The 23,487-nt window shown below is 42.9% G+C and overlaps 1 protein-coding gene across 3 annotated transcripts in view; it reads right to left on the reverse strand.

The window, feature by feature from the left end:
- The window catches only part of FBXL4 (F-box and leucine rich repeat protein 4), a 127,771-nt gene that overhangs the window by 64,974 nt on the left and 39,310 nt on the right, over positions 1–23,487 (reverse strand). For all 3 annotated transcript variants that reach the window (XM_019537786.1, XM_019537787.1, XM_019537788.1), the window contains exon 5: positions 4,776–5,020. In XM_019537786.1, coding sequence (XP_019393331.1) covers positions 4,776–5,020 — 245 coding nt within the window. The remainder of the gene's footprint in view (positions 1–4,775; positions 5,021–23,487) is intronic.

Here is a 23,487-nt window from a genome sequence, read left to right on the forward strand (position 1 = left end):
GAGGGGAGGCTAAGGGACCTGAGCCTGTTCAGCCTCCACAAGAGAAGGCTGAGGGGGGATCTGGTGGCCATCTGTAAACTGGCCAACAGGGACCAGCAGGCAATGGGAGAGTCCCTGCTCCCCCAAGCACTACTGGGAGCAACAAGGAATAATGGCCACAAGTTAACTGAGAGTAAGTTCAGGCTAGACATCAGGAGGCACTACTTCACAGTCAGGGTGGCTAGGATCTGAAACCAACCTCCAAGGGAAGTGGTGCTAGCTCCTAGCCTGGGGGTCTTCGAAACGAGGCTAGTAGGGGTCTTTTGACCCCAGCACTCTTTCCTACCCATGGCAGGGGGTCATACTTGATGATCTGCTCAGGTCCCTTGAAACTATTACAATAGTGGTCTGTGCTTGTGTGTACTGTCTGTTGTTCGTGAGTACCAAAATTGTCTTGTAAAAGTGGTAGAAATGGGTCTGGAGGTCAGTACAGTTGAGGTCTGGGAACATATCCTTATTTGTTACATTGTAAAGTGGATTCCCTTTATATGAATTTAAGTTATGAGCTGTTTTCCAGGAACACATGTAGAGCGTAAAGCAAGGGAAACCTGTAGTTCATTTTAGGGACTCCTGCCACTCTGCTGCTCTATGACCCATCCCTTCACATCCATAGAACACCATGAGATGACAGCATGCATACAGGTGCCCCCCTTTCCACATGTGCTGCACCATTTTGGTTGCCCATGGTATATTATAAAATGTCAGCGTGCCCCTATCTGGATCACTGATGGGAGGTACAGCACTCCACACAGGCTCCATTTGTCTGCTCGTAACACTACTCATGCCCTCCAAGACCCCTTCTGGATACCACATTTGTCCCTTACTTTCTCTACCAACATGACCCTTTGGATGTACTTTTCCATTTGTCTTTCTGTGTCTTCTGTCTCTAATAAATCTGTACATTTGAACTCTATTCACTCTTTATCTTGACTTTTCCCTCAGTATGAACTTTATTTCTCTTAATTCCTTCCACGTTTCTCTGCAAATTTCTTCTAAAAGTTCTCATACCCTTCTCCACCCCCGTAAGTCAATTCCCAAGTCTTTCAGTTTGAGAAAGCAATTAGACTGACGAGATGCTCTGCCTGCGCCTCTAAGCATCTCATCAGTACTGCATCTCAAGCAGTACCTTTTCCAGGTAGTTATATGTTTTCATTGCCGATCCCATCTGCCTCTTATCGTTGATTAAAGCTGCCTTTATCCACCGCCTCCGCTCCTCTCTGGCTTTTCTTGGTGCCTCTTCCACGTTTGCCCCACTGTACCACTCCCAGCAGAGCAGCTTGCCATAATGCTCCAGTCATCCCCCGCTTCTTGCCCGATATACCTTCGCCTGCTGCTCTCACTCTGTCTTACACTTTCCTTTGCTCTTGTCTTCCTTCTGGCATTGTCATTTGCTGCTTCCGCTTTTGCTTCTGTTGTCACCTTCCTTCTATTCCACTTTTGTCCACTTTCCATGTCTCCAGATCTTCATTTCCTTTCTTCAATTCTTTTCCACCTCATCCTTGCCACCATTGTCATTTATTTTGAACTTTTGGTCTCCTTCCTCTATTTCTTATACCCCAATGTGCTGTTGATCCCTTTCTATGCCTTTAAGGCATAGAACACTCTTTCAATGCTGATGTGAACCTACCACAAGGCTAGGTCAGTGTATCTGAATAAGCTATACGGTAGTGCCCATTGAGCATAGTCTCCCTCGGTGCCAACTCTTTTTTCAAGTCATGGTGAGCCACTATACTGCATATATTTTTATTTCCTTTTCAATTCCACAGCTGAGCTATGCCTTTCTTTCCCATTTCCAATTATTCCTGTTTCTTCATCAACTTTAAATGTCTAGCAAACATCACCAAATGGGGCCTTGAACAGTTCACCCAGAAACCCTCTGCTGCCTGCTCTCTCAGCCTCTAACATATGATTAGTGTGGCTCCACCCTCCATGAGGCGGAAGGATTGGGCTGTCCTGTGCTTCATCTGCACATACATTTTTGGAGGATCCAAGGACTCATAACAAGAACACCTGGTTCCAGTCATGAGTGGGGAGCTAATTAGCACGTGGATCCTTTGTGTGCACGTGTGGGGGAGGAATTGGGGGGATCTGGAATACACACACAAACTGAGGAGTGCTGAGCTATGGAGTTACTATGGCTTAAAACACTGTTCACTCTGCTGGGGCCCAGCCCAATGAACAATACGGTAAATCATGAACCTTTTGGCTTTTGACTAAGATCATGTATAGTAACAGGAATGAAAATGGTGTAACTGTAAAGGTGTGTGTTGGGCTATCAAGTGAACTACATCAGTCATAAGACAGCTGATATGTATATACCTGTACCAATCTGTCTTGTGACTGATATGGTTCACTGACAGCCCAACACATGCCTTTACAGTTGCACCATTCTCATTCCTGTTACCATACATGGTGTGTATGCACACACCCACCCCTATATCGATCTATAAATAAAATAAAAGTATGGTTTCTATTATATATAGTAAGTACAAAAGTGTTCCTTTAAACTGTGTTTATAATGTACTTGTGCTAAAACTTGCGACAGTTTTGAAAAAGGTAATATGCATCAATTCTGGATAAACTAAGTTTATGGATACCTGTAATAATTCGCCTATATGCAAATTACTACAGGTATATTTAATTCAAGATCTGTGTTTTCAAATTTGCTCCTCACTTCCATGTGCTCAGCAGTGGGAAGGGGACAAATTCAAAGCAAACTCCAATAATTAGATTCTATACCTGGAAGACTATAACAAATTTATAAAATTTACAAATTTATACATTTTCCATATATAGAATCTAATTATTTGGGGGGCATCTTATATGCAGGGCTGCCTTACGTTTGAGTAAATACAGTAAGTGTTATAAGGTTTGGAGGGTTCTGTTTAACAAAGTATAAATCCTCCAGAGCAAAAAGCCTATGCAAATGGTACATTTCTAAAAAAAGAAGAAATGAGTTCAAAAGTCCTGACACAAGTTTATGGTAAAGTTGCATGACTGAAGCTTCTGAGAATCCACCAACCCCAAAATCCAACAGGCTACATACAACTGCCCTCCCGCACCCAAGAACTTTTTCTATAAGTACATATAATTTAAGCAATTCTCTCCAAGATCTACAAAAACCATTTATGCCCTAAATTTTTATGAACACATCTTGCGCACTGTAAGAGCAAAATAAAGTTTTTATTGAGAGATTATTAATTAATAATCAAGTTATGTATATTTATTATTTATTCCAGAAATGCTGACTAAAAAAAATCACTACAGCTATCAATTTAACAGTAAAGTAAAAGGTAATCAGCAAATACAGAACTTTTCAACCCTACCCAAGACCATTAATGCAAGTTTGTTATTGTGCAGAGTTTTTAATTCTCTGAATTTGGATATTTATTTCATTATCAACCACACCACTATTTAACCAATACAGTTACATATTATGCACTAACTTTTCCATGAGATGAACCTATACTGTTTACATAAGAAAAATGAAAGCAGCACATCTATATGATTGAACATGCACATGTTTTTAGTGTTCACTATACAAAATTAATATCAATTACTTTAATAATGAAACTATCCAGTATCCATACAACTGATTAGTTTGGAAAGTATAATTTCCTATTTGAGTATGGATATTTTGTTTTCACCATAATCATACATCTAAATTTAGGAGAAGCTACCTATAATACTACTGGATGTCCTTTTCAGGTTCCTGGAAATGAAAATTTTTTTCTTGAATGATATCAAGGAAAGAAGTTTTCTTCACTCCAACGGGATAGACACGAGTGTTTGAGGTACTCTAGAGGTTTATAAAAAATGAATTCTGAACATTTTCAGAAAAGTTTACATTAAATGCAACATTTCTGTTTCTTATCAGTGTGAAGTTCAGCTTTCCACGCTATTGTAGATTATCTTTCAGGTGAAGGCGGCATTTTTTAATAATAAAATTACTAAATTTTTTAATAATAAAATAATTACTACTTAACTAACACAAATGAGCAAAAAAGCAGGAAACAATATGTTAGCAAATAGAGAATGCAGAGATTGAAATAGAAAAATACCCCTACAATTTAACTATTTTTAATGCTCTGCCACAGAATAGTATTTTCAGTCTGGTGTAAAGCTATAAGTGGTGTAAAGCTATAAGTGCAACCTCCCTCTTTGCCAACAGGACTAGATGCTCAAGTCATTTTTATAAACAAACCTACATTTAAGTTTCATTCCAGTGATTGCATACAGCTGCTACCCTACAAAATGCACCATAATCAGGTCAATATTATAGCCATTTCAATATATCCTTACTAACAAATCATCTATATAAAGGACAATTCTGAATGTATTGCTTGGAAAACAGATTTTCTGTAAGCTTAATTGCAACCAGATCCTTTCACAATCCACAGAAGTAACTTAACATGACTCCATACTGGAGGGGAAACTTTTCTTAAGTACAATTTGGTATGCACATATCAAGTATGTTAAACAATTCTAACACTTTACATTACATTGACTTCTGCCGTTGTGTGTTTCTCTTCTTGTTTTATCTAAAGAAAATAGTGAAGGGAATGCTTTTATTCATCCTGAAACCCTACCCTCTATGGTAAATCAAAGCAGCCTCTTGCCTGTCTTTTGATATAAATATGATAGTTTAAAGGCTTTCAAACATTTAGTGAGAAACTACCAAACAGCAGCACTCAACACAGAGCTTGCTGTATCACCTCAGTACACTTAGCACTGACCTGCTAAATCCAGAAACAGAGATGGCTCCCCTGTTTCCAGTCCAAGATAAATTCAGCCACTGGACGAGAGTGCAGCGAGACTGTAGATACTCCAGAGATGTGTCATTTATCCTTGCCCAGTAAGGTTGTAAACTGAGATGAATGTATTGTAGAGGGTCACAGCAATGCTGATATAGTAGCTTACAAGTCTGTGCTAGTCTACACAGGTCAGGTACTGTAAGATGACTCAAAATCAACTGGATGAGCTATATTGAAAACACAAAAAAAACAAAACAAAACAACAAAACACAGATGGTCATACAGCACTGGAAATGTTAAGGGAAAACTAAAATGTAAGAAAAGATGTTCTAATGATAAAGAAAAGGTTTGGGTTTTTTTTGGATGTCTCAAATCGGAGATTAACAATTGAATACGACTCCACGGTCCTGTCAGTTTAATATATCAACAAAGAGAAGAAAAGCAAGAATCTTTCAAATTAGTATGAAGCTGCTTAACTTATGCTAATTTAAACACTAACAAAAAATGTAAATACTAGGGGACAAATTTTAATCTATCTATTAGGTAGATAAGTGCATTTAGGTGCCTAAATGTGATTCTATTCCACCCTGGTTGAATTAAAACCCTCTTAATATACAAGATGCATGCATCCTTCTCCTCCCCCTTGCTTTTTTTGACTCAATCTTAAAATTGTAGACATATCAATAGACTTCAGAACAGGATGAAATAGGACTGCATTTAGGTACCTAATAGATGCACACGGTGTAGTCCCGTGTTTACATATGTTCTTTTACAAAGTTTGTCCTTTCAGTTGATCAGAAGACAACTTATACACACCTTCTTCTTGCTTGTAGCAAATTTACCTTACTTCTTCAGCTTGTAGTAAATTTGCAAATGACACATGCACACACAGACTTTGTTTCAATTTTCCCATTCCTTGAATTTCTTCTGACTTACCCTTCTGCTTCTTGCAATGAGATCCAAACATGCTTCAGCTCTGGACCAATGCCCCCACTATTCTCCTATATTTTTGCCTGCAATCTGACTAGACAACAACCAGATGCAGAGAGCTCTCATTTCCCAATTCTTCTTTTCTAGCCTAATCATTCTCTTGCTTTGTACTTGAAATGTATCCCCTGCTCCCTTCAAGCAGTGGTCACTCTGGTACTGGATTGAGTCCTAAATTTCAAAGTTAACAACCATGGCTTCAGAATAATTATCAGTCTACCTCATTCTGAGCTATTTTGTTGGGAGCTACACTACAACAAAACATTGCCCTTTTTAAATTATTCACCAAAAGAGAAAATGAAAAATTGGAATTATTCTCAGTTATCCTATCCCACTATATTTTTTCTTTTTTAAAATAAGCATTGCTCATAACCATTAATAAATATAAATATGGATATTAATGAAAAAAGTAGACAAGACCAAAAAAATTTCCATGCAAAAATTTAAGATTTCAGCAATGTAATCTCTAAAAATCTTCAATTAAGCCAACAATCACATTCACAGACATCTTAATACAAATGATTAGTTGGAACTGGCTAGAAAATTTCCAATGGAATATTGTTCCATTAGAAATGCCAATTCAACAAAAGCCAAAATCATTTTGCAGAAATGTCTCTCTGGTTAACAACAATTGGCTTAAAAAGGAAAAGCTGAAAAAAAATCCTTGTCACTTTTTCAAGAGGGAATATTTCAAATTTAAATTGCAAAATGATTTCTTACCTCATTCTTTAAAAACTGTTATGCAATGATATGATGTGTAGGTATCTCCATAATTTGTGTTGCAAGTGCAGCAGCTCCTTCAATGTTTCTAATTTTACTGCTTTCCCCCTCTATTCCTGTTTCGTGGAGGGGTCCTGCTGACTGGGGCCATTTGGCGCCGATTGCCAAGGAAGCAAAACACATGGCATATTTAAAACCTCTGCCAATCGGGGAAGGGGAGCAAGGAGCTAAATGAAAAACATTAAAGCCACCGCTGCAGGGGGAACTTCTGGTATGATTTACAGAGATTCCTAATGATGTGATATGGTTAAATGAAACATCCACATTTTGTCAAAGAATAAAAAAAAGTTTTAACTGACCTGAAACACATTTTTCCCTGAATTTACATTTCACAAAAATTTTAATTTTTTTGTTTTTCTTTTGGAAAGGAAAAAAAATCCAACACTGAAAAAAAAATCCACCAAAATGAAAAATGCCGTTTCCAACCAGCACTAGGTTTAGCATTTAGATAGCATAAATATCCAAAACACATGCAGACTCCTCACTCAGCTTGACCATCTTTATTTCAACTGTACCATAGAACCAGCACAATTTTTTTACACATCAAATTCCTAACAATTTTGTATTCAGCTTTCTTCTTTTTCAGGCAACACAAAATACTGTATTTTGTTGAGGCTAGCGTTCAGGTTGTATATTTCAGGACAATTCTGAGGAAATAGATGTGGTTGATCTTACTGATTTTATTGTGACTGACAGTTTCCTTCAGAGCTTAGGATTCAGGATGTTTAGGTATTTTGATAACCAAATAGTAATTACATTGAAAGCTGAGACAGTGTGGTTACTAAAACTGGCTTATCTGAAGAGTCCTTGATTTTGCCTTGGTAATGTATGTGATTATATTAGATTGCTAACATGTTATATCTTCACTAAAACTGTTAATTAATTTTGCACTATTTTGACAAACAGTTTTGGCTATTTTGTAATCTTTCTACTATTACAGTTTTCTTAATCCACAGGAAATAGCTATTTTCTGAAAACTCTCTGTTTCACAAAAACTTATTTTCCCCACTGTCTTTCTAAGGCAATTAGGTGAGTTTGCTCTTCTTCTGTTAAGCAGGCAAGCTGATCAGAAAAGGGAGGCCAAATTAACAAAAATTATGTCCAAAATTACTTCCTACTTTTACAACTAAAGGCAATGGTGAACAAGACTATGCACAGCTCACCCATGTTCCTTTCAACCCATTAAATTAGTTAAACTATTTGATAACAAACTAAAACTATACCACTCCATAAAATCCAAAATGAAAAAAAATATATAATGGAACCGCATTTAAGAATATGACATTAAGACAGTTATATATTCTTGCTTTTGATTAAACAGAGATAACAGGTTCTAAGCCTACAGGCTAACATCCATTAATCACTTCAAATCTAGAGTCTCGTGTATGTCAAAAAAACACTTTTTATGTGTATGTATCCTAGTATAAAGTACAATCTAATGAAGAGTGATGTTATGTGTTGTGTTGTACTGTGCTATGCTGAGTTCAGGGCAATTCCCAGACTGCAGCTAAACTAAATATCTACTTTTGTAAACTAATCTCATACCACACAGAATTTATTTCAAACAATCACTACTATCAAACATTCCTAAAGAATTATGGCAGCTGCCATTATTGTTTCATATTCCTTTTTCTAAATCAGTCTATTAACAGCAAAATTAAAAAGAATGGAAGACTCTTTAAAACTCTATACAAGATTTGCCCAGAAGGAAAAAGCAATATAAAAAAACATAGCTGTCACAATACCAGAGTTGCTTTCTTAAAACATGGCAAACCAAAGATAATGAAAAATAGAAATAAACTCTTTTGCAAGAATAATAAGTCCATAACATTTAACAGTGTAAGACTGGACTAGCACATGCTAGAATGAAAACCTGAATACTCAAAAGTTTAACTTGCTTCTAAAGCTTGGAGGCCTCTGGAATGGCTTGGATAGGACTGATCCTGCCTCAGGGAGGGGGTTGGACTAGGTAACCTCTAGAGCAGGTGTAGGCAATGTTTTTGGCTGGAGTGCCAGAAAAAAGGCAAAGTCTACCTTATAAGGTGCCAGAGTGCCGGCCTGCCAGAAAACCAACATCAGGGTGGAGGGTTCATGGCAGGATGCACTTCATATTAATATAGTTAACAATCATAAATGAACTGAAAAAAGAGAGAAAAGTGGGGAGAAAAAAGGGCAGAGAAAAGGGCAAAGAAAAAGAAGAGAAAAGGAAAGGAAGCCAAAGTTCACCTTAGTTCCCCCACAGCCACCCCTCCAGCACTGCCTGGGCTGCCACTGCCTGCCCCTTCCAGCACCACCCAGGTTGCCACCACCCGCCCCAAGCAGCTGAGCCCATGCAGCTCCTGCCTGCAGCACAGGCCCCTCTCAGACTCCTCCACTGGGAAGAGGCTGGTGCCGCCCCAGCAGTCGGCCCAGGCTCTGGGTAGCTGCCACCAGCCATGGAGCTTGGCCACCTGCTGGGAGCAACCTGGACCCCACAGCTACCAGCAGCTGCCCAGGTGGGTGGTAGTGTAATGAGCAAAATGGCCTTGCATGCGAGCTCTGGCACACATGCCAGAGGTTGCCAATCCCTACTCCAGAGGTTCCTTTCAATCCTACTTTTCTGACTCTGCTCCTCATACCAGGAACTCTGGTATGAGAAGCAGGAAAGAAGTAGCTGGTACCTGCTCATTCCTGCTCTTTGTAGTCTATGGGGCAGATGGAAGTGGCTGTCCCCTGGACCTTTGCCAAACTGGGGTGACCCCAGTTTCCAGAAGGCATATGAGCCTCTTCCACAGCTCCACTGCTCCTGGTCCCCAGAAGGAGTTAAGCTCAGGGAAAGTGTACAGACATTTAATCTCCCAGGAGAAGTTCTCCCTGGAGTGATTTCTGTATCATTGTTGTTGGGTTATTTTTTTCCCCCCAGAGTGACCATTTTTGCTCCACAAAAAAAAGTTTGAAAACCTGCACTTTACTGATTTCTACCAGGAGAAAAGTGATTCTTCCAGTAGAAACTAAATACCTATACAGGCCTAAGGCTAAGGTATATAGGGTATTAAGTTAGGTAATGGAGGCAGGCTATTTTTCCCTGCAGCTGTTATAGGTAGGGATCTACTCAATTTGTGATTTCATGCTTTTCATGGGAACCATGAAAAAAGGTGGTTCCTATGATCACCATGAAAACTGGCATTCCCCAAGATGTTGCATGGAACTGCTGGAGAAAATAAAATATTGCCTCTCCAGCAGGAACCAACAATTACTGTGGCCCAACCTTGCAGCCCACTGGGGCGGGTTGGGGGGGGGGAAAGGAGAATTGCTAGCACACAGAGGAGCAGCCAAGATGGTGGCCACCCCCTCTTCCCTCTGCTACTGATTGGCCAAGAGGGCTGCCTTTTGTGCAACCTCTCCCCTCTCCAGCAAGCAGTAGCAAGAGGTAGGGCCACATGAAGGGCAGCCTTCTCTGCCAATTAACAGCAAGGGGTGGGACTTCAATAAAGACAGCACTCTCAGCCAACCAAGAGGGCGGGGGGGGAGCAGGAAGCCACGCTTCAAAAAGACTGCAAAAATATTACTGGCTCCCATGAGCAACCTTTGATTTTTACTTTGCCTTTGCACTTTAAGTAGACCCCTAGGTTATAGATACCAGAAGGCAGAACACGTCCCGGGTGAAAAAGCTGAACTTCCAGCCTGCTGACAGCTCGTCTGCTGCACCTCTGGGAGCCCTGCTTAAGTAGACATCCATACTCTGGAGGTCACCAATCAAGTCCCGGTGCTGACTCCCTGGGAACTCAGCCTGTCCATAGCGGAGGCACTGATACAGTGCATCAACCAGCATGGAAAATATCTGCCAGTGGAGTCATGTAAAATGAGACACAAATATGCCTCAGCAAGCACATAAGCAAACTGCAGTTAAAGGTTGCTTGCCTAAAAAGCAAATGGGAGCACAGACCTTAATCAGAAGGATGCAACATAAATAAACATCCAGGATGCAGAAAACTAGTTAGTTTGAAAGAACTGCAGTGGCAACATGGGAGTAAGAATCAACACAGAAGAGACTGGCTTACTTGGCACCTCACACAGCAGCCAGTACTCAACTTTTCTCCCATTGCTTCTAACTGGTAAACTCAAAAACTGTTATGCAGGCCTGGAACCCAGAAGAAAGGTGCAGACCCCCAGCGGTTGGGAAGGTGAAGCCAGATGACCCTCAGCCCAGGAAGACTGCAGAGCAAAAGATGAAGGATGGCAGTGACTCATGACTCCTTTTTTGGGGAAAATAAAGAGAGATTCATCTGCCAACCTCATTTACCATGACAGGAAATATGCTGTTTGCCTAGAGACCAAATCCAAGACATTATGGAAAGGCTGAAAGGGCTCATCAGGTTCTCTGACTGTTAAACCACACTGTTCCTCCATATGTGCATTTATGATATTGCCAAGTACGATCCTGACCACATCAGTTGGATCCACAAGACTCTGGGAGCATGGGTGAAGGAGCCAGAAGCACAGATAATGTTCTCATCAACATTCCAAACTATGGGGAGAGGACCAGGCATGGACAGACATATTTTGGAGATGAATGCATGGCTTCACAGAAGCTGTCAAGAGAAGAGCTTCAGCTCCCTCATGCATGGGACAGTGTTCTGAGAACAAAGAACGGTGGGAAGAAATGGGGTCCATCTAATGAAGACAGAGAAGAGAATCTTTGGACATGACCTGCTAGGAAGGTTTAACATTAGATTTGAATTGGATAGTAATAAGCCCATAAGCAAGTCAACATTATTAAACAAAAAAAATATTAAAAACATTATTAAACTACTTATTCATGAAGCTTTGGGGAGATGGGAAACTGTACTAGGGCCACAAGTGAGAAAGGAGTGAAAAAATGAGGCAACTAGCTGAGGTATCTATACATAAATGTTAGGCATACCGGGAATAAAACAAGAAAACTTTTAAGTCTTATTACACAACCAAAGGTATGACATAATTAACACCACATATGACTAGCAGTACAAATCACAGGACTGCAATACTGATATAGAAGGGTATAGATTTTGTTGTGCTTGCCAGCCAAACACCTCCACTTCCCTCTCCCTCCGTCACTCCCTTTTTTGGGAGCCTTTTAACTTCTTTTGTGCCAGCTAATTATTCTCATCAGCCAGCCCAGTCCTCCAAGGCAGGTCGCCAATCACGTTTTACTTCCCACAGCTCGGATATACACTCTGCAGGTCCACAGCCTACTCCAACCTGATTTGTGAAGCCTGCTACAAGCCCCTACACTACAAGCCCACAGCCTGCTATAGCTAAATTAGTAAGAGTGGTGCCAGCAAACTGAGGGAAGTGAGTATTCCCCTCTATTCAGCACTGATGAGGCCATATGTGGAATACTGTGTCCAGTTTTGGCCCCCCCCCCACTACAGAAAGGATGTGGACAAATTGGAGAGAGCCCAGCAGAGGCCAACAAAAATGGTTAGAGGGCTGGGCAACATGACATATTAGAAGAGGATGGACAAGATGATCTCCTGAGGTCCCTTCCAACCCTAGTTTTTTATGATTTTAAGTTCAAGGAAGGTTTGTTAAAGGTCCTTGGCTGAAGAAAAAAGGGGAAAAGAATAGGGGTGATGTTACAGTAACAGTCTCTATAGGTCACTTAACCATGAAGAGGATCTAAATGAAGCATTGTGAGCAGCTATGAGAAGACTGAAAGTATGAGATCTGGTATTTATGGAGGACGTTGTCTCATATAACAGATCCCTATTAGTAAAGATATACAGCAGAACAAAGTCAATCAATCACATTCTTGAATATGTTGGGGAAAACCTTTATTTCAAAAGTGAAGAAAACTACTAGTAAGATGCTGTTTTAGACTTGGTTTGACTAATAAGGAGGAGATGGTTGAGAATCTAAGGGTGGAAGGTAGGTTTGGGGAAAAGCGATCAGAAAATAACTGTTCATTATTCTGAAGAAAGGAAGACATGAGCGCAACAACAAAAATAATGAACTGCAGAAAAATAGACTTCATCAAAAATGAGTGAAACTGTATAGGCAAGGTCTGTTGGGAAGAAAATCTGCGAGCTAAAAATGCAAAATTGCTTGCAATTATGGACTGAGACTATATTAACTGCACAGTAGCTAACTATTCTGATGCAAAGAAAAGATAGGATGTATACTAAGAGACACATGGGACCACATCAAGAGCTCTTCAATAACTTGAAAAATCAAAAAGAATAATTTAAGTAATGGAAACAAGGGCATATAACTAAGGACAGGTATGAAAGAAGAGCACAAGTATGTAGAAATGAAAACAGAGAATCTAAAATGAGTTTTAATTAGCAAAGGACACAGGCAACCAAAGAAGATTCTATAAATATATCAGATGTAAGAGGGAAACAAAGGGAAGGCTAGGTACACTATTAAATAGGAAAGGACAGCAAATAATGGATGATGCAGAGGAAGCTGAAGTACTCAATGCCGCCTTTGCTTCAGTCTTGAAAATTAAATTGTGACCAGATACTTGAGATTAATTTTAACAAAGGCATAGGAGTGCAGGCCAATGTGTGGAAAAAAACAGGTCAAAGATTATTTTAAATAAGATAATGGTGTATGAGTTGAGGGACCTAACAAAATTTATTCTAGACTGCTTAAGCCACTAACTAAAATAACGTATGAACTATTAGCAATTATCTTTTGGAATTCCTTGGGGGCAAGGAAAGTCAAGAGGACTAAAAAGGAAAATTTACTTTTTTTTTTTAAATGGGAAAAAGGAGGACCTGAGGAATTATAAATCAGTCAGCTTAACCTCAATCCCTGGAAAGATACTAGAACAAATCATTAAACAATCAAACTGCAGGTACCTAAAAATCATAAAGTGATAAATAACAACCAACATGGATTTGCCAAGAACATCAGATGACAAACTAATCTAAATTTCCTTCTTTGACAGGGTAAAGGGCTTAATGGATATGGGGGAAGGACAAAATGCAATATACCTTGATTTCAGTAAGGCTTTTCATCCTGTCCCACGTGACACACTCATAAGCAAGCAAAGGAAGTATAGCTTAGATGTAATTGCCATCAGGTGGCTGCACAACTGGTTGAGAAATTGCTCTTAAAAAGAAATAATTCACTAATAGTTCACTGTCAAGCTAGGAGATCACCCACAGTGGAGTCTGCCAGAGATGCGTCTTGGTCCCAGTTCTAACTCAATATATTTACTAGTGACTTGAATGATAGAATAAAAAATACACACTTATAAAATCAGAAGATGACACCAATGATGACTGGGGAGGAAAGCACATTGGAGCACAGGATCAGAATTTAAAACAAAATTGAGAGATTAGAGGGATAGTCTGAAGTCAAGAACATGAAATTCAAAAGGACAAATGCAAAATGCTAGAGTTAAAAGTAAAAACATCAAATGCACAGATAAAAAATAGAGAATTAACTAATGAGGCAACAACATGCAGAAAATTATCTGGATGTTATAAAGAGAGCCAAACTAAACGCGAGTCAACATTGACATGCTCTTGCAAAAATGATAAGCACTGTTCCGGGTGCCTTTAGCAGGTTGCAAACCTGCATGTAAGTAAGCATAAGAGTTGTCAACCCTCAGAAGCTGCCATCCAGCTGCAGGCAAGCAAGGTGGTTTTAAGCCTGCTCAAGATGACAGGCTAGCTTTTATGGATAACTGGCTAGCCACCTGAAGAAAAAAGGGTCCCAGATGGGAAGCTGTGAGCAGAGAAAGGAGAGAGTGGAAGTGGGTAAGCTGATGGACAAAGTACACAGTTGTCTCTTTCCCAGGGTCCACAGAAAAAGACCAGATGTTTGGTTTGTGGGTTAAAAGGACCATACAGAGAGAAAAGCTGCAAGGCTGAAACCTGCAGCCTAAGGCAAACTACTATCTCTAGGTCGGAGGACTGAAGGGAAACCAGAGGATGGTTTACATGTTAATTGCTTGCTTACTGTGAAGAGAAGATGGGTTTGTTTGCGTGAATGTGAAAAGCCTGTTTATGGTATATGGAGACAAAGCTGCTGAGCTATATAAAGGGACTGGTTTTAATGAGAAAGGGGCTCCTGCATCTGTCTCAGGGGGTGCATGCATAAGCGTACCTTACTGCAGAGTAGACTAATTAGCCCCACAGTAAAACGTCACTGTCTACATGGGTGCTGGTGTTAGGGCAACTGAACTAATTCCCTTGTAAGACAGTATGGTTGGGGACAGTATTATCTTAGGGTAGAGTAAATTAATGTGCTGAAATGCATGTGTAGATGCTAACAGTGGGCATAAATGGCACCTAGTCAGCCCAGCCATCCAGGGGCCTGCTCCATCCGGGCTCAAATTGGTGCTGTCTCAGGCACACGTGTAGATAGTGTGCCTAGGAACAATTTAGTCCAGCTCAAACTGTTCAGGAGTTTATTGCTTCACATTAATTGTACGTGTAGGTAAATATCTGCTAGGGATGACCTAGGTGTACTCAAACCAGCATAAACGCAGGAGGTTGGACTACATGAACCCCCCTTCCAGTTCTAGAATTTTATCACGTGTGTTTTCCATTTTGTCATCATAGCACACATTCTCTCGGTGTGGTAACTCACTTTTTTTGCCATTAACTTGAAAACGTGTATAATAAAATTAGAGAAAAGTAGACAGCTTGCTTTTCCCCTGTCAAACAAAGAATGTTTATATAAACTGAGGAATAATTTTCCATGACAACTAATTTTCAGCTCTTCATTGTATGGAATGTGTCTTTACTAATACTGTATCCACTGTAGTCTGCCTATTTACGGTAGAGGTATATCAACATATTGGTTACATATTGGATCAGCACCGATAAAAGGAAAGTTAACATTATTGGCTATTGCAGGAGTAGGCAACCCCTTGCATGGGTGCCAGAGTGTGGCACACAAAGGCATTTGCTTGGCACGCACACTTCAGAGCAGATGGTGGAGAAGGGGCTGGGGGCAGGACTGTGCTGATGTTTTTGGCTGGTGTAGCCAATAACATCACCGATAAATGCTGCAAGTAGGAGTGCAGTTGCCACGCACTCAGCCAGGAACGCAGCTTGGAGAGCAGTGTCCTGCCAGTAAGTCTGTGGGGAGGAAAAGGCATAGGGGAGGGAAGGGGCATGTAGGGGGCAGACTGAGGCCCCGACAGGCAAGGAGCAAGTGGGGCTGGGGCTGGGGCAGGCACTGCCCAGCCAGGTTAGCAAATGGGACCCTGGGGCCAGAAGCAGGATGAAGTCACAGGAGGCTCACCACGGGGCATTGAGGGTGGGGAAGGGGCAGCTTTCCACCACTGTGTGCACCCCTGGCGCAGGAGACGGGCTGCCCGCTACAGGCTTGGACCCAGGGGCAGCATCAGCCTCTTCAGAGTTGGAGGGCTGGGCCAGGGCTGGGATCTGAGCTGGCAGGAGCAGGGCCGGTTCAGCTGTGTGGGGTAGGCAGAGGCACTGGGACGGTGGCCATGGGAGGGCTACGGGGAATTCTGGTGTGACTATAGTCCCCCAAACCCTCCCCCTAGCACAGCCCCTCCCCCTGCTTGGGGCTCTTCACTCTGCTGCCTTTCTCTAAGAAGTCTCCTGCTGCAGGGGGCACACAGCCAGTGCAGGGCTACCAAGGGAAAGTCAGCAGAGCAGTGTCCTGAGCAGGAACAGTGCTGGGGGGGAGGGGCTCAGGTGTCTATAGCAACCCCAAAATTCCCCATAGCCCCCCCCACATCGCCACCCCTCCCAGAGCTGCCAGCACTGCCACCCACCCTCACCAGCTCTGAGCCCAGGCCCAACCCAGTCCCCCCACCAGGAATAGGCTGGTGCAGTTCCTGGTCCCAAGACTGCACCAGGCAGCCCACTCTCACTCCATGAACACATCTGGTGGGGGCCCATGCCCCCCATGCCTCCCCTGGGAGTGTACACAACAGCGGAGAGCCACTTACCCCTCCCCGCACCCCCTGACAAGCTTCCCAATGGCTCCATCCCACTCCCTGCCCCGGGGACACATTCGCTGCCCTGGCTAAGCAGCATCTGCCCCTGGCCCTGCCCCAGCCCACACCCTATTCCCTCCCTCACCATGGGGGCCTCGATCTGCCCTGCCCCCACATCCTTTCCCTCCTCCATGCCCCTTCTCCCCACAGACTTTCCAGCAGGATGCTGCTTTCCAAGCTGCCCGGCTGCATTCTTGTAAATTGGCTATCAGATTAGTATCAGACAACAGGTCTGGTTAATAAACAGCTATTGATATTGGTCAAGAAAGTCTTTATCAGTGCACCTATAATTTACAGCATATATGTTCAACAACAGCCAGACATGCCAGTTTGGTAATCCATCATCTGAATTTTTTTTTGTACTTTTTCAGGATTTTTTTCAAGTTCCCTAATTTGAGTCCCTCAGATCTGAAATGTGAAAATGTGGTGGTATATACTATCTCCTTACTCAGAAAAAAATAAAGCTTCTCTGGCTAGACAGAACTAAGTTTTAATTTCCCTCACTATAGAAGCTAAAGCACAGAACCTAGAATAGTAAGAGGAGGACTTCATCAACAGCCCAAGTAAAGGAAGAAGAAAGCACAAACTCCTAGAAGTGCACTTAGGACCCTAATGAACACGACAGGAAATGGGAAGCAATATTTTCCAGCTATCCCCCACCTTTACAGCAAATGGTTTTTTTTTTTAAAGGAACAGACAGTTCTTAATACCAAGTGGCTAAAAGCTGCGTCAACCAAATGTATATGTATCCAACAGCGCTCAGCAAATGTGTGGAAAGAGTGCCAAGTTACAGAATTCATCTACAGATGCCTTTTCTTCACCCAGCTTGCAGAGATCACTCAGGCTTTGATCCCAACTGGGCAAGAAACTTTCATAGTTCTATTTTTCTTTATGCTTCCAGGATGCAGGCTTTCATCCACTCAGCAAAACCATATCATACAGCTTTTGGGCCTTCCCTGGAGTTGAAGAACAGAACCAGCAAAAAGTGCAATGCGGAGACCTCTCTAAAAGGCTCTGCATATGCCAGGAACTGTAGAATCAAACAAGGAGAGAAGACATCCTTTTCATGTGCCAGATCCTATTCTGAGAGCCTAGCAAGCTAAGAGGATTGTGTTCAGTATGCTGGTTACTAGGTTAAGGAAATCTTGTGTCATTCCACTGACACTGTAAAAGAGCTAACAAGACATCAATGAATCCTCTTCTCCCAAGTATGAGAGACAAGCATAACATTTTAATAATTATCTGAATGCCAACATACTGTTCATCTGGAAAGATATAAGGAGGATACTGCTATAAAAGAATATGTAACACTTTAAAAGAAAAATCTTTCTGGCTACCATTTCAATTTTTACAGCTCCAGGTACTTCAGGGACATAGCAGATTCTATATTCATGTCTGTTCCCTTGGGGCACAATACAACCACCGAATCTCCTTTCAGTGGTGAAATCTACTTGTCCGACAAACCCTAAAACTGCTTGTAAAGCTTGCAGGCAGCTTTAGAGAAAACTGGCTTGGTACCCAGGGATAAGCAAGATGTTTCTAATATCTTTTGGACTCAAGCATGCAGAAGGAGAGCCTTCTTGCGATTTTTTCACTCCCAGGGACAGAGATAAGCATCTGGTGCATTTTGTTGAGCCTCAGACTACGTAGCACAGAAAATATGCCCAATCAGGTGTCCCTAGCTCTTCTCAGACACTTTCAGGCAACCCTGACCTCGGCCTTAGGAGGATTAGACAGAAAAAGCAAATCTGATCAAGGATGACTCTGTCCCTGAAACTTAGGATGCAGCACAAAATGATTCACTAGAGACTGAACAGGCAGACTATCTGAAGAATTCCTGGATTGGTGCATTTATGCTTTTAATACAACTTCAGGATAGCAGACCAGAAGAGAAGGGTCTACATACTAGAAAAGCCTCGTGCCTGTTACCAGTGATACCATGCTTCATTTTGGGAAAGTCTGTACACTCCAACCAGTGAACACACTTTTCTTACGTTATGGAAAAGTGGGCTGAAATCTGATGATACACTGCTAAACCCCACTTCAGCCTTCACCAAGGCCCTTTCAAATACCTTTCTGGAGTGTAAGGCTGATTATTATTTAGCAAATGCAAATCTACGGAGCCAAGCAATAGCCTCCTCGTTAACTGATTTCAAAGTTTTTAATCTGCGTCTTCATTTGAAGAGGGGAAACTCCTCAATAATGTGCAACATTGTTGGTGTCTCTCCTCAAGAGCACAATGGGTTAGCACAGAGACCCCAGCAGTGGAAGATGGCTGCGCTGGGGGCTTGGCCTGTCCTGAATGTGTTTAGCAGGAACTAATCTTGCCATTTTAATTCAAGCCAGCTAGTTGATGAGTGGGGTTTGTCACAAGGAACTTATTTGTGTTTTTGTGCATTTCCCATTCCTTGATCCAAAGGGTATCTGCAAACAGGACCTGATCTAGGACATTGCTCCATACAGGGAGTTGCGAGGAAAGGCGGGCCTTGGGTAGATTAAGCAGATTGTTGTAAAGTTGTAGGTGAGATGCAGCACAAATAGTTTCAACCAGCTTTTGAGTCATCATCAATCGAGGGATGTGTGGGGGAGTGATATTTGCAAAGACAGAAAGCCAGGGGAGGGGAGTTGAATGGAGGGTTCCATTTATGATATGCATGGCTGCATTCAGCTGGGTGTCAACAAGAAGTGTGTGATGACCTCTGCCAAACAGGTGCATAGTACTCTGCTACTGAGTATGATAGGGCAAGAGCTGAGATCTGCAGTGTTGTGGCTATAGCTCCCCATGTTGATCCAGCAAGCTTGGCTAGCAGGTTATTTCAGGATTTGACCTTGGCTGCTGTTTTCTGGAAGGTCAGGGTTCACGTAAGACTCATGAACTCACTGCAAAAGCTGCTGCAGAAAACTGCTGCAAGCACATCAAGGATCAGAGGAATCTCTGCCCTTGTTTCAAGCTGAGGAAAGGGGCAAAAGAAATGTCTGGGGAACACTTGTGGGACTGGAATCGAGCTTGGATATCTGGAAGGACTGGCTCAAATAATGAGAACATACACAGTCCCACTACATAGGAATAAAATATAGGGGACAAACTCTCTCAAATTAGGGCATTAACCAACCATTATTAGCACTATAAGCAATTCATTAGGTATATTACCTCTACTACTTAGTTTGAGGCTCCACAAGATACACCAGATGCCAAAGCTTAGTTTTATCCTGAGGGTGAAAAATCACAAGAAATCACTAGGAACAACTTGTTCATTCCTTGATACTAATTATCCCATAAATTGTCCATTAAAAATATGTTATCAGCTTTCTCAGAACCAGCTCAGGGACAAGATCTCAAAGAAGACGCACAAGTCTGACCCAGTTCAATTCCTTACATTCACCACAGAAGGGAAAAATGTTATGGGTTACTTAATACCCAGTCTTGCACATCTGGTCAAAGTAGTAGAAAAAGTAGAAAAAGATCAGGGTGTAACAGACCCAGTAACACAAATATTTTTCTAGTACTTGGATATTCTGCCTGTATTTAGGGAATCTTTAGATGAAAACAAGAAAACAGAGTTGCTCCGTTGTACCTGACAGACCACACAAAAGCATTCATAGCATCCGAAGTGGTAAAAATAGATAAAAAAAGGGAAGCAGTATACAAGAAATAGAAAAATGGTGATAGAAGATACATGAGACAGGAACTCAAAGGAACTATTTAAGTGGATTAAATTTTTTTCCTACATAATGATAATTCTTAAAAACCCACATAAATATGCAGTTAAAGATGAGAACATGAAAATTATCCAGTTAACTCATATGCTGCAGATCAATGTACCGCATTACTCGAATGCAAGACAATTTTCCCCCAGTCAACTTCGGGGAAAAAGCCCCTAATCTTACATTTGCATACAAGGAAACCGCATTAAATACACTGTCTATCTTGGGACTATTACAAAAAGCAGCATGTGCTCAGTAATGAAAACAAGGGTGATACCATGGTGGGTGTCTGCTATAGACCACCAGACCAAGAGAATGAGGCTTTTTCAGTCAGCAAGTGGAAGTTTCCTTGGCTCATGAGGGACTTTGACATCTCCTGGGAGGGCAATACAGCCATGCACAGGCAACCCAGGAACGTTTTGGAGGGTGTTGGGGACAACTTTTTGGTGCAAGTGTTGGAGAAGTCAACTAAAGGCCATGACTTTTTTGACCCGCTGCTCACATACAGGGAAGATTAGGTGGGGAAGGTAGAAGTGGATGGCAATTTGGGCGTGAGATGACTGAGTTCAGGTTCCTGAGGAAAGGAAGGAAGGAGAAGAGGACCCCGGATTTCAAAAAAGGAGACTTTGACTCCCTCAGGAAACTGAAGGGCAGGGCAGGATCCCATGGGAGGCCAGTCTGAGAGGCAAAGGAATCCAGGACAGCTAGCTGTATTCTGAAGAAACCTTACTGAGGGCACAGGAACAAAGCATCCCGATGCTCGGGAAGACTAGCAAGTAGGGCAGAAGACCACCTTGGCTTAGCAGACAACTGTTCAGCAAGCGAAAACTCAAAAAGGAAGCTTACAAGTAGAAACTTGGACAAATGACTATGGAGGAATAGAAGATCATTGTCTGGGCATGCAAAGATGAAATCAGGAAAGCAACTGGATGGCAGTGGCAGCAACTGGAGTTGCAGCTAGCAAAGGATGTGAAAGGTAAGAAGAAGGGTTTCTCGATGTGTCAGCAACAAGAGGAAGATCAGGGAAAGTATGGGTCCCTTACTGAATAGGAGAGGTAACCTAGTGACAGACAATGCAGAAAAGGCTGAAGTATTCAATCCCTTTTGTACCTCACACTTCACAGGCACAGTCAACTCCCAGACTACTGCACTGAGCAACACAGTTTGATGAGAATGTGAGCAGTCAACAGTGATGAAAGAACAGGTTGGGGACTACTCAGAAAAGCTGGACATGTACAAGTCCATAGGACTGGACATGATGCACCCAAGATACTGAGTTGATTAATGTGACAGCAGAGCCACTAGCCGTCATCTTTGAAAACTGGAGGTTACAGTGGACAATTAGCTAAATATGAGCTAACAGTGTGCTCTTGTTGAGAAGAAGGCTAACAGCATACTGGACTGCATTATTAGGAGTTGTAGTCGGTAGACTAAGGAAAGTAATTATTCCCCTCTACTCAGCACTGGTAACACCATATCTGGAGTACTGTGTCCAGTTTTGGGCCCCCCACTACAGAAGAAAAGATATGGATGAATTGGAGAGTCCAGCGGCCAACAACAAAAATGGTTAGAGGCTGGGGGAACATGATGTATGAGGAGAGGCTGAGGGAAATGGGCTTATTTAGTCCAAAGAGAAGACTGAGGAAGGATTTGATAACAGCCTTCAATTCTCTGAAGGGTGGTTACAGAGAGAATGGGGCTAGACTGTTCTCAGTGGTGGCAGATAACAGGGCACGGAGCAGTGGTCTCAAGCTGCAGCAAGGGAAGTTTGTTAGCTATCAAGAATGCCAATGGGAATCTATCACAAAGATAGGTTATTGCAAGGGTCAGCAACCCCCAGCATGTGTGCATGACACGAGGCCATTTTGCTCGGCATGCCACCACCAGCCCCAGATCTGGGTAGCTGCTGCCAGCTAGAGCCCAGGCTGCTGCCAGTAGGCAGCTGGGAGGCTGCAAGCAGCCCGGGCTCCATGACTGGCAGCAGCTACCCGGAGCTGGGGCTGGCCACAGCTGGGAGGCTGCAACAGCTGTGCCAGGCTCCAGCATCAGCTCTGTGCTGGTGCGTGCACGTGTACCTCAGACCAGACTGTGGGGAAGGGGCCTGAGGCAGCGCAACCACAGTCTCTCCCCTACTCCCAGCACAGATATAATGAGTGGGCTCCAGAGCCTGGCACAGCTGTTTGTAGCCAGGCCAGGCTGCAAATAGCTGCGCTGGGCTCTACAGCTCCAGCATCAACTCCATGCTACAAGGTTTTGAAAAGCTTGGTCATTCCAGAGATCCAGATCTGGCCCCTCCAGAGATCCAGGAAGTGCTGGGAACTATATCTGAGGTGATCTGTCCTCTGGGCATCGTCTTTAGAAGGAACAAGCTTCCCTCCTCTGCACCTGAGCTCTTAGAGATGCTGGGCAGAGCCATGTGGCTGCTGCTCAGGAACAATGCAGCCTGGGGCTGTTCCAGTCTCCTACTGGGACCTCAGACCAGCAGCCCCAGCTATGTCACTTCCATCCTCCAGGGCCATGGGCAAGTCCCCCGTTTTTCTGTGCCTCTGTGCATTGCAGCTTAGAGTGAGGATGAGACTTGCTCCTTGGGACCAGGGCCTAGGGCAGGGGTCAAGCCCCAGGAGCCCTTGAGGAGGATCTGGCTTACTGCCTCGGTCCTTTCAGGGTACGAGAACGGACTTCCCCAGCTCCAGCCCAGCTCTCCCCTCCCCTGCTGCACTGGCCTGACCCCAGAGCAGTGCCCTGGGCCCAGTGGGGTGTTATAAATAGCCAGCACTGTCAGTTCAGAGCCAGTCTGGTTTGCTTTCCTGGGGGAAAACACTCCTTGATGCCCTCCCTACAACTGCTGCCGTGGCACCAGGGTGGAGGGACTGTGGTGGAAATGTACCATCATGTGCTCTCCCAGCCTCTCTGGGGATAACAGTTTAGATATCCTGAATGGTCCTGCCAGCTTAGGGCCTTAGGTGTGTGGAGTGGGTGGGTGGTCGGACCGAAGGGCAGGCTCTAGGCTGGGGCCTTGGCCAGCTGCACTGCAGCCTTGGGGCTGGCTCCCTGGGGAAGCCCAGGGGTTCTGGGCACTGTTGGGTCAGACTTTGTCCAGTGGCCCAGCAGCCTGGATCTGTATGCCCACGCATCTGGGGAGGGTGTGTGGGTGTTCTCCTCTCTTTTCTTTCTCCCTCTCCTCTTTCTCTTATTTCTCCTTTTTTCCCCCTCACTCTCCCACTGCAACATGCTTAACAAAAGGAACGCACAACAACAAGGGCAGCATTA

This window comes from Crocodylus porosus, unplaced genomic scaffold, assembly GCF_001723895.1.
Source record: "Crocodylus porosus isolate Cpor-Errol unplaced genomic scaffold, CroPor_comp1, whole genome shotgun sequence".
Classification (NCBI taxonomy): Eukaryota; Metazoa; Chordata; order Crocodylia; family Crocodylidae; genus Crocodylus; species Crocodylus porosus.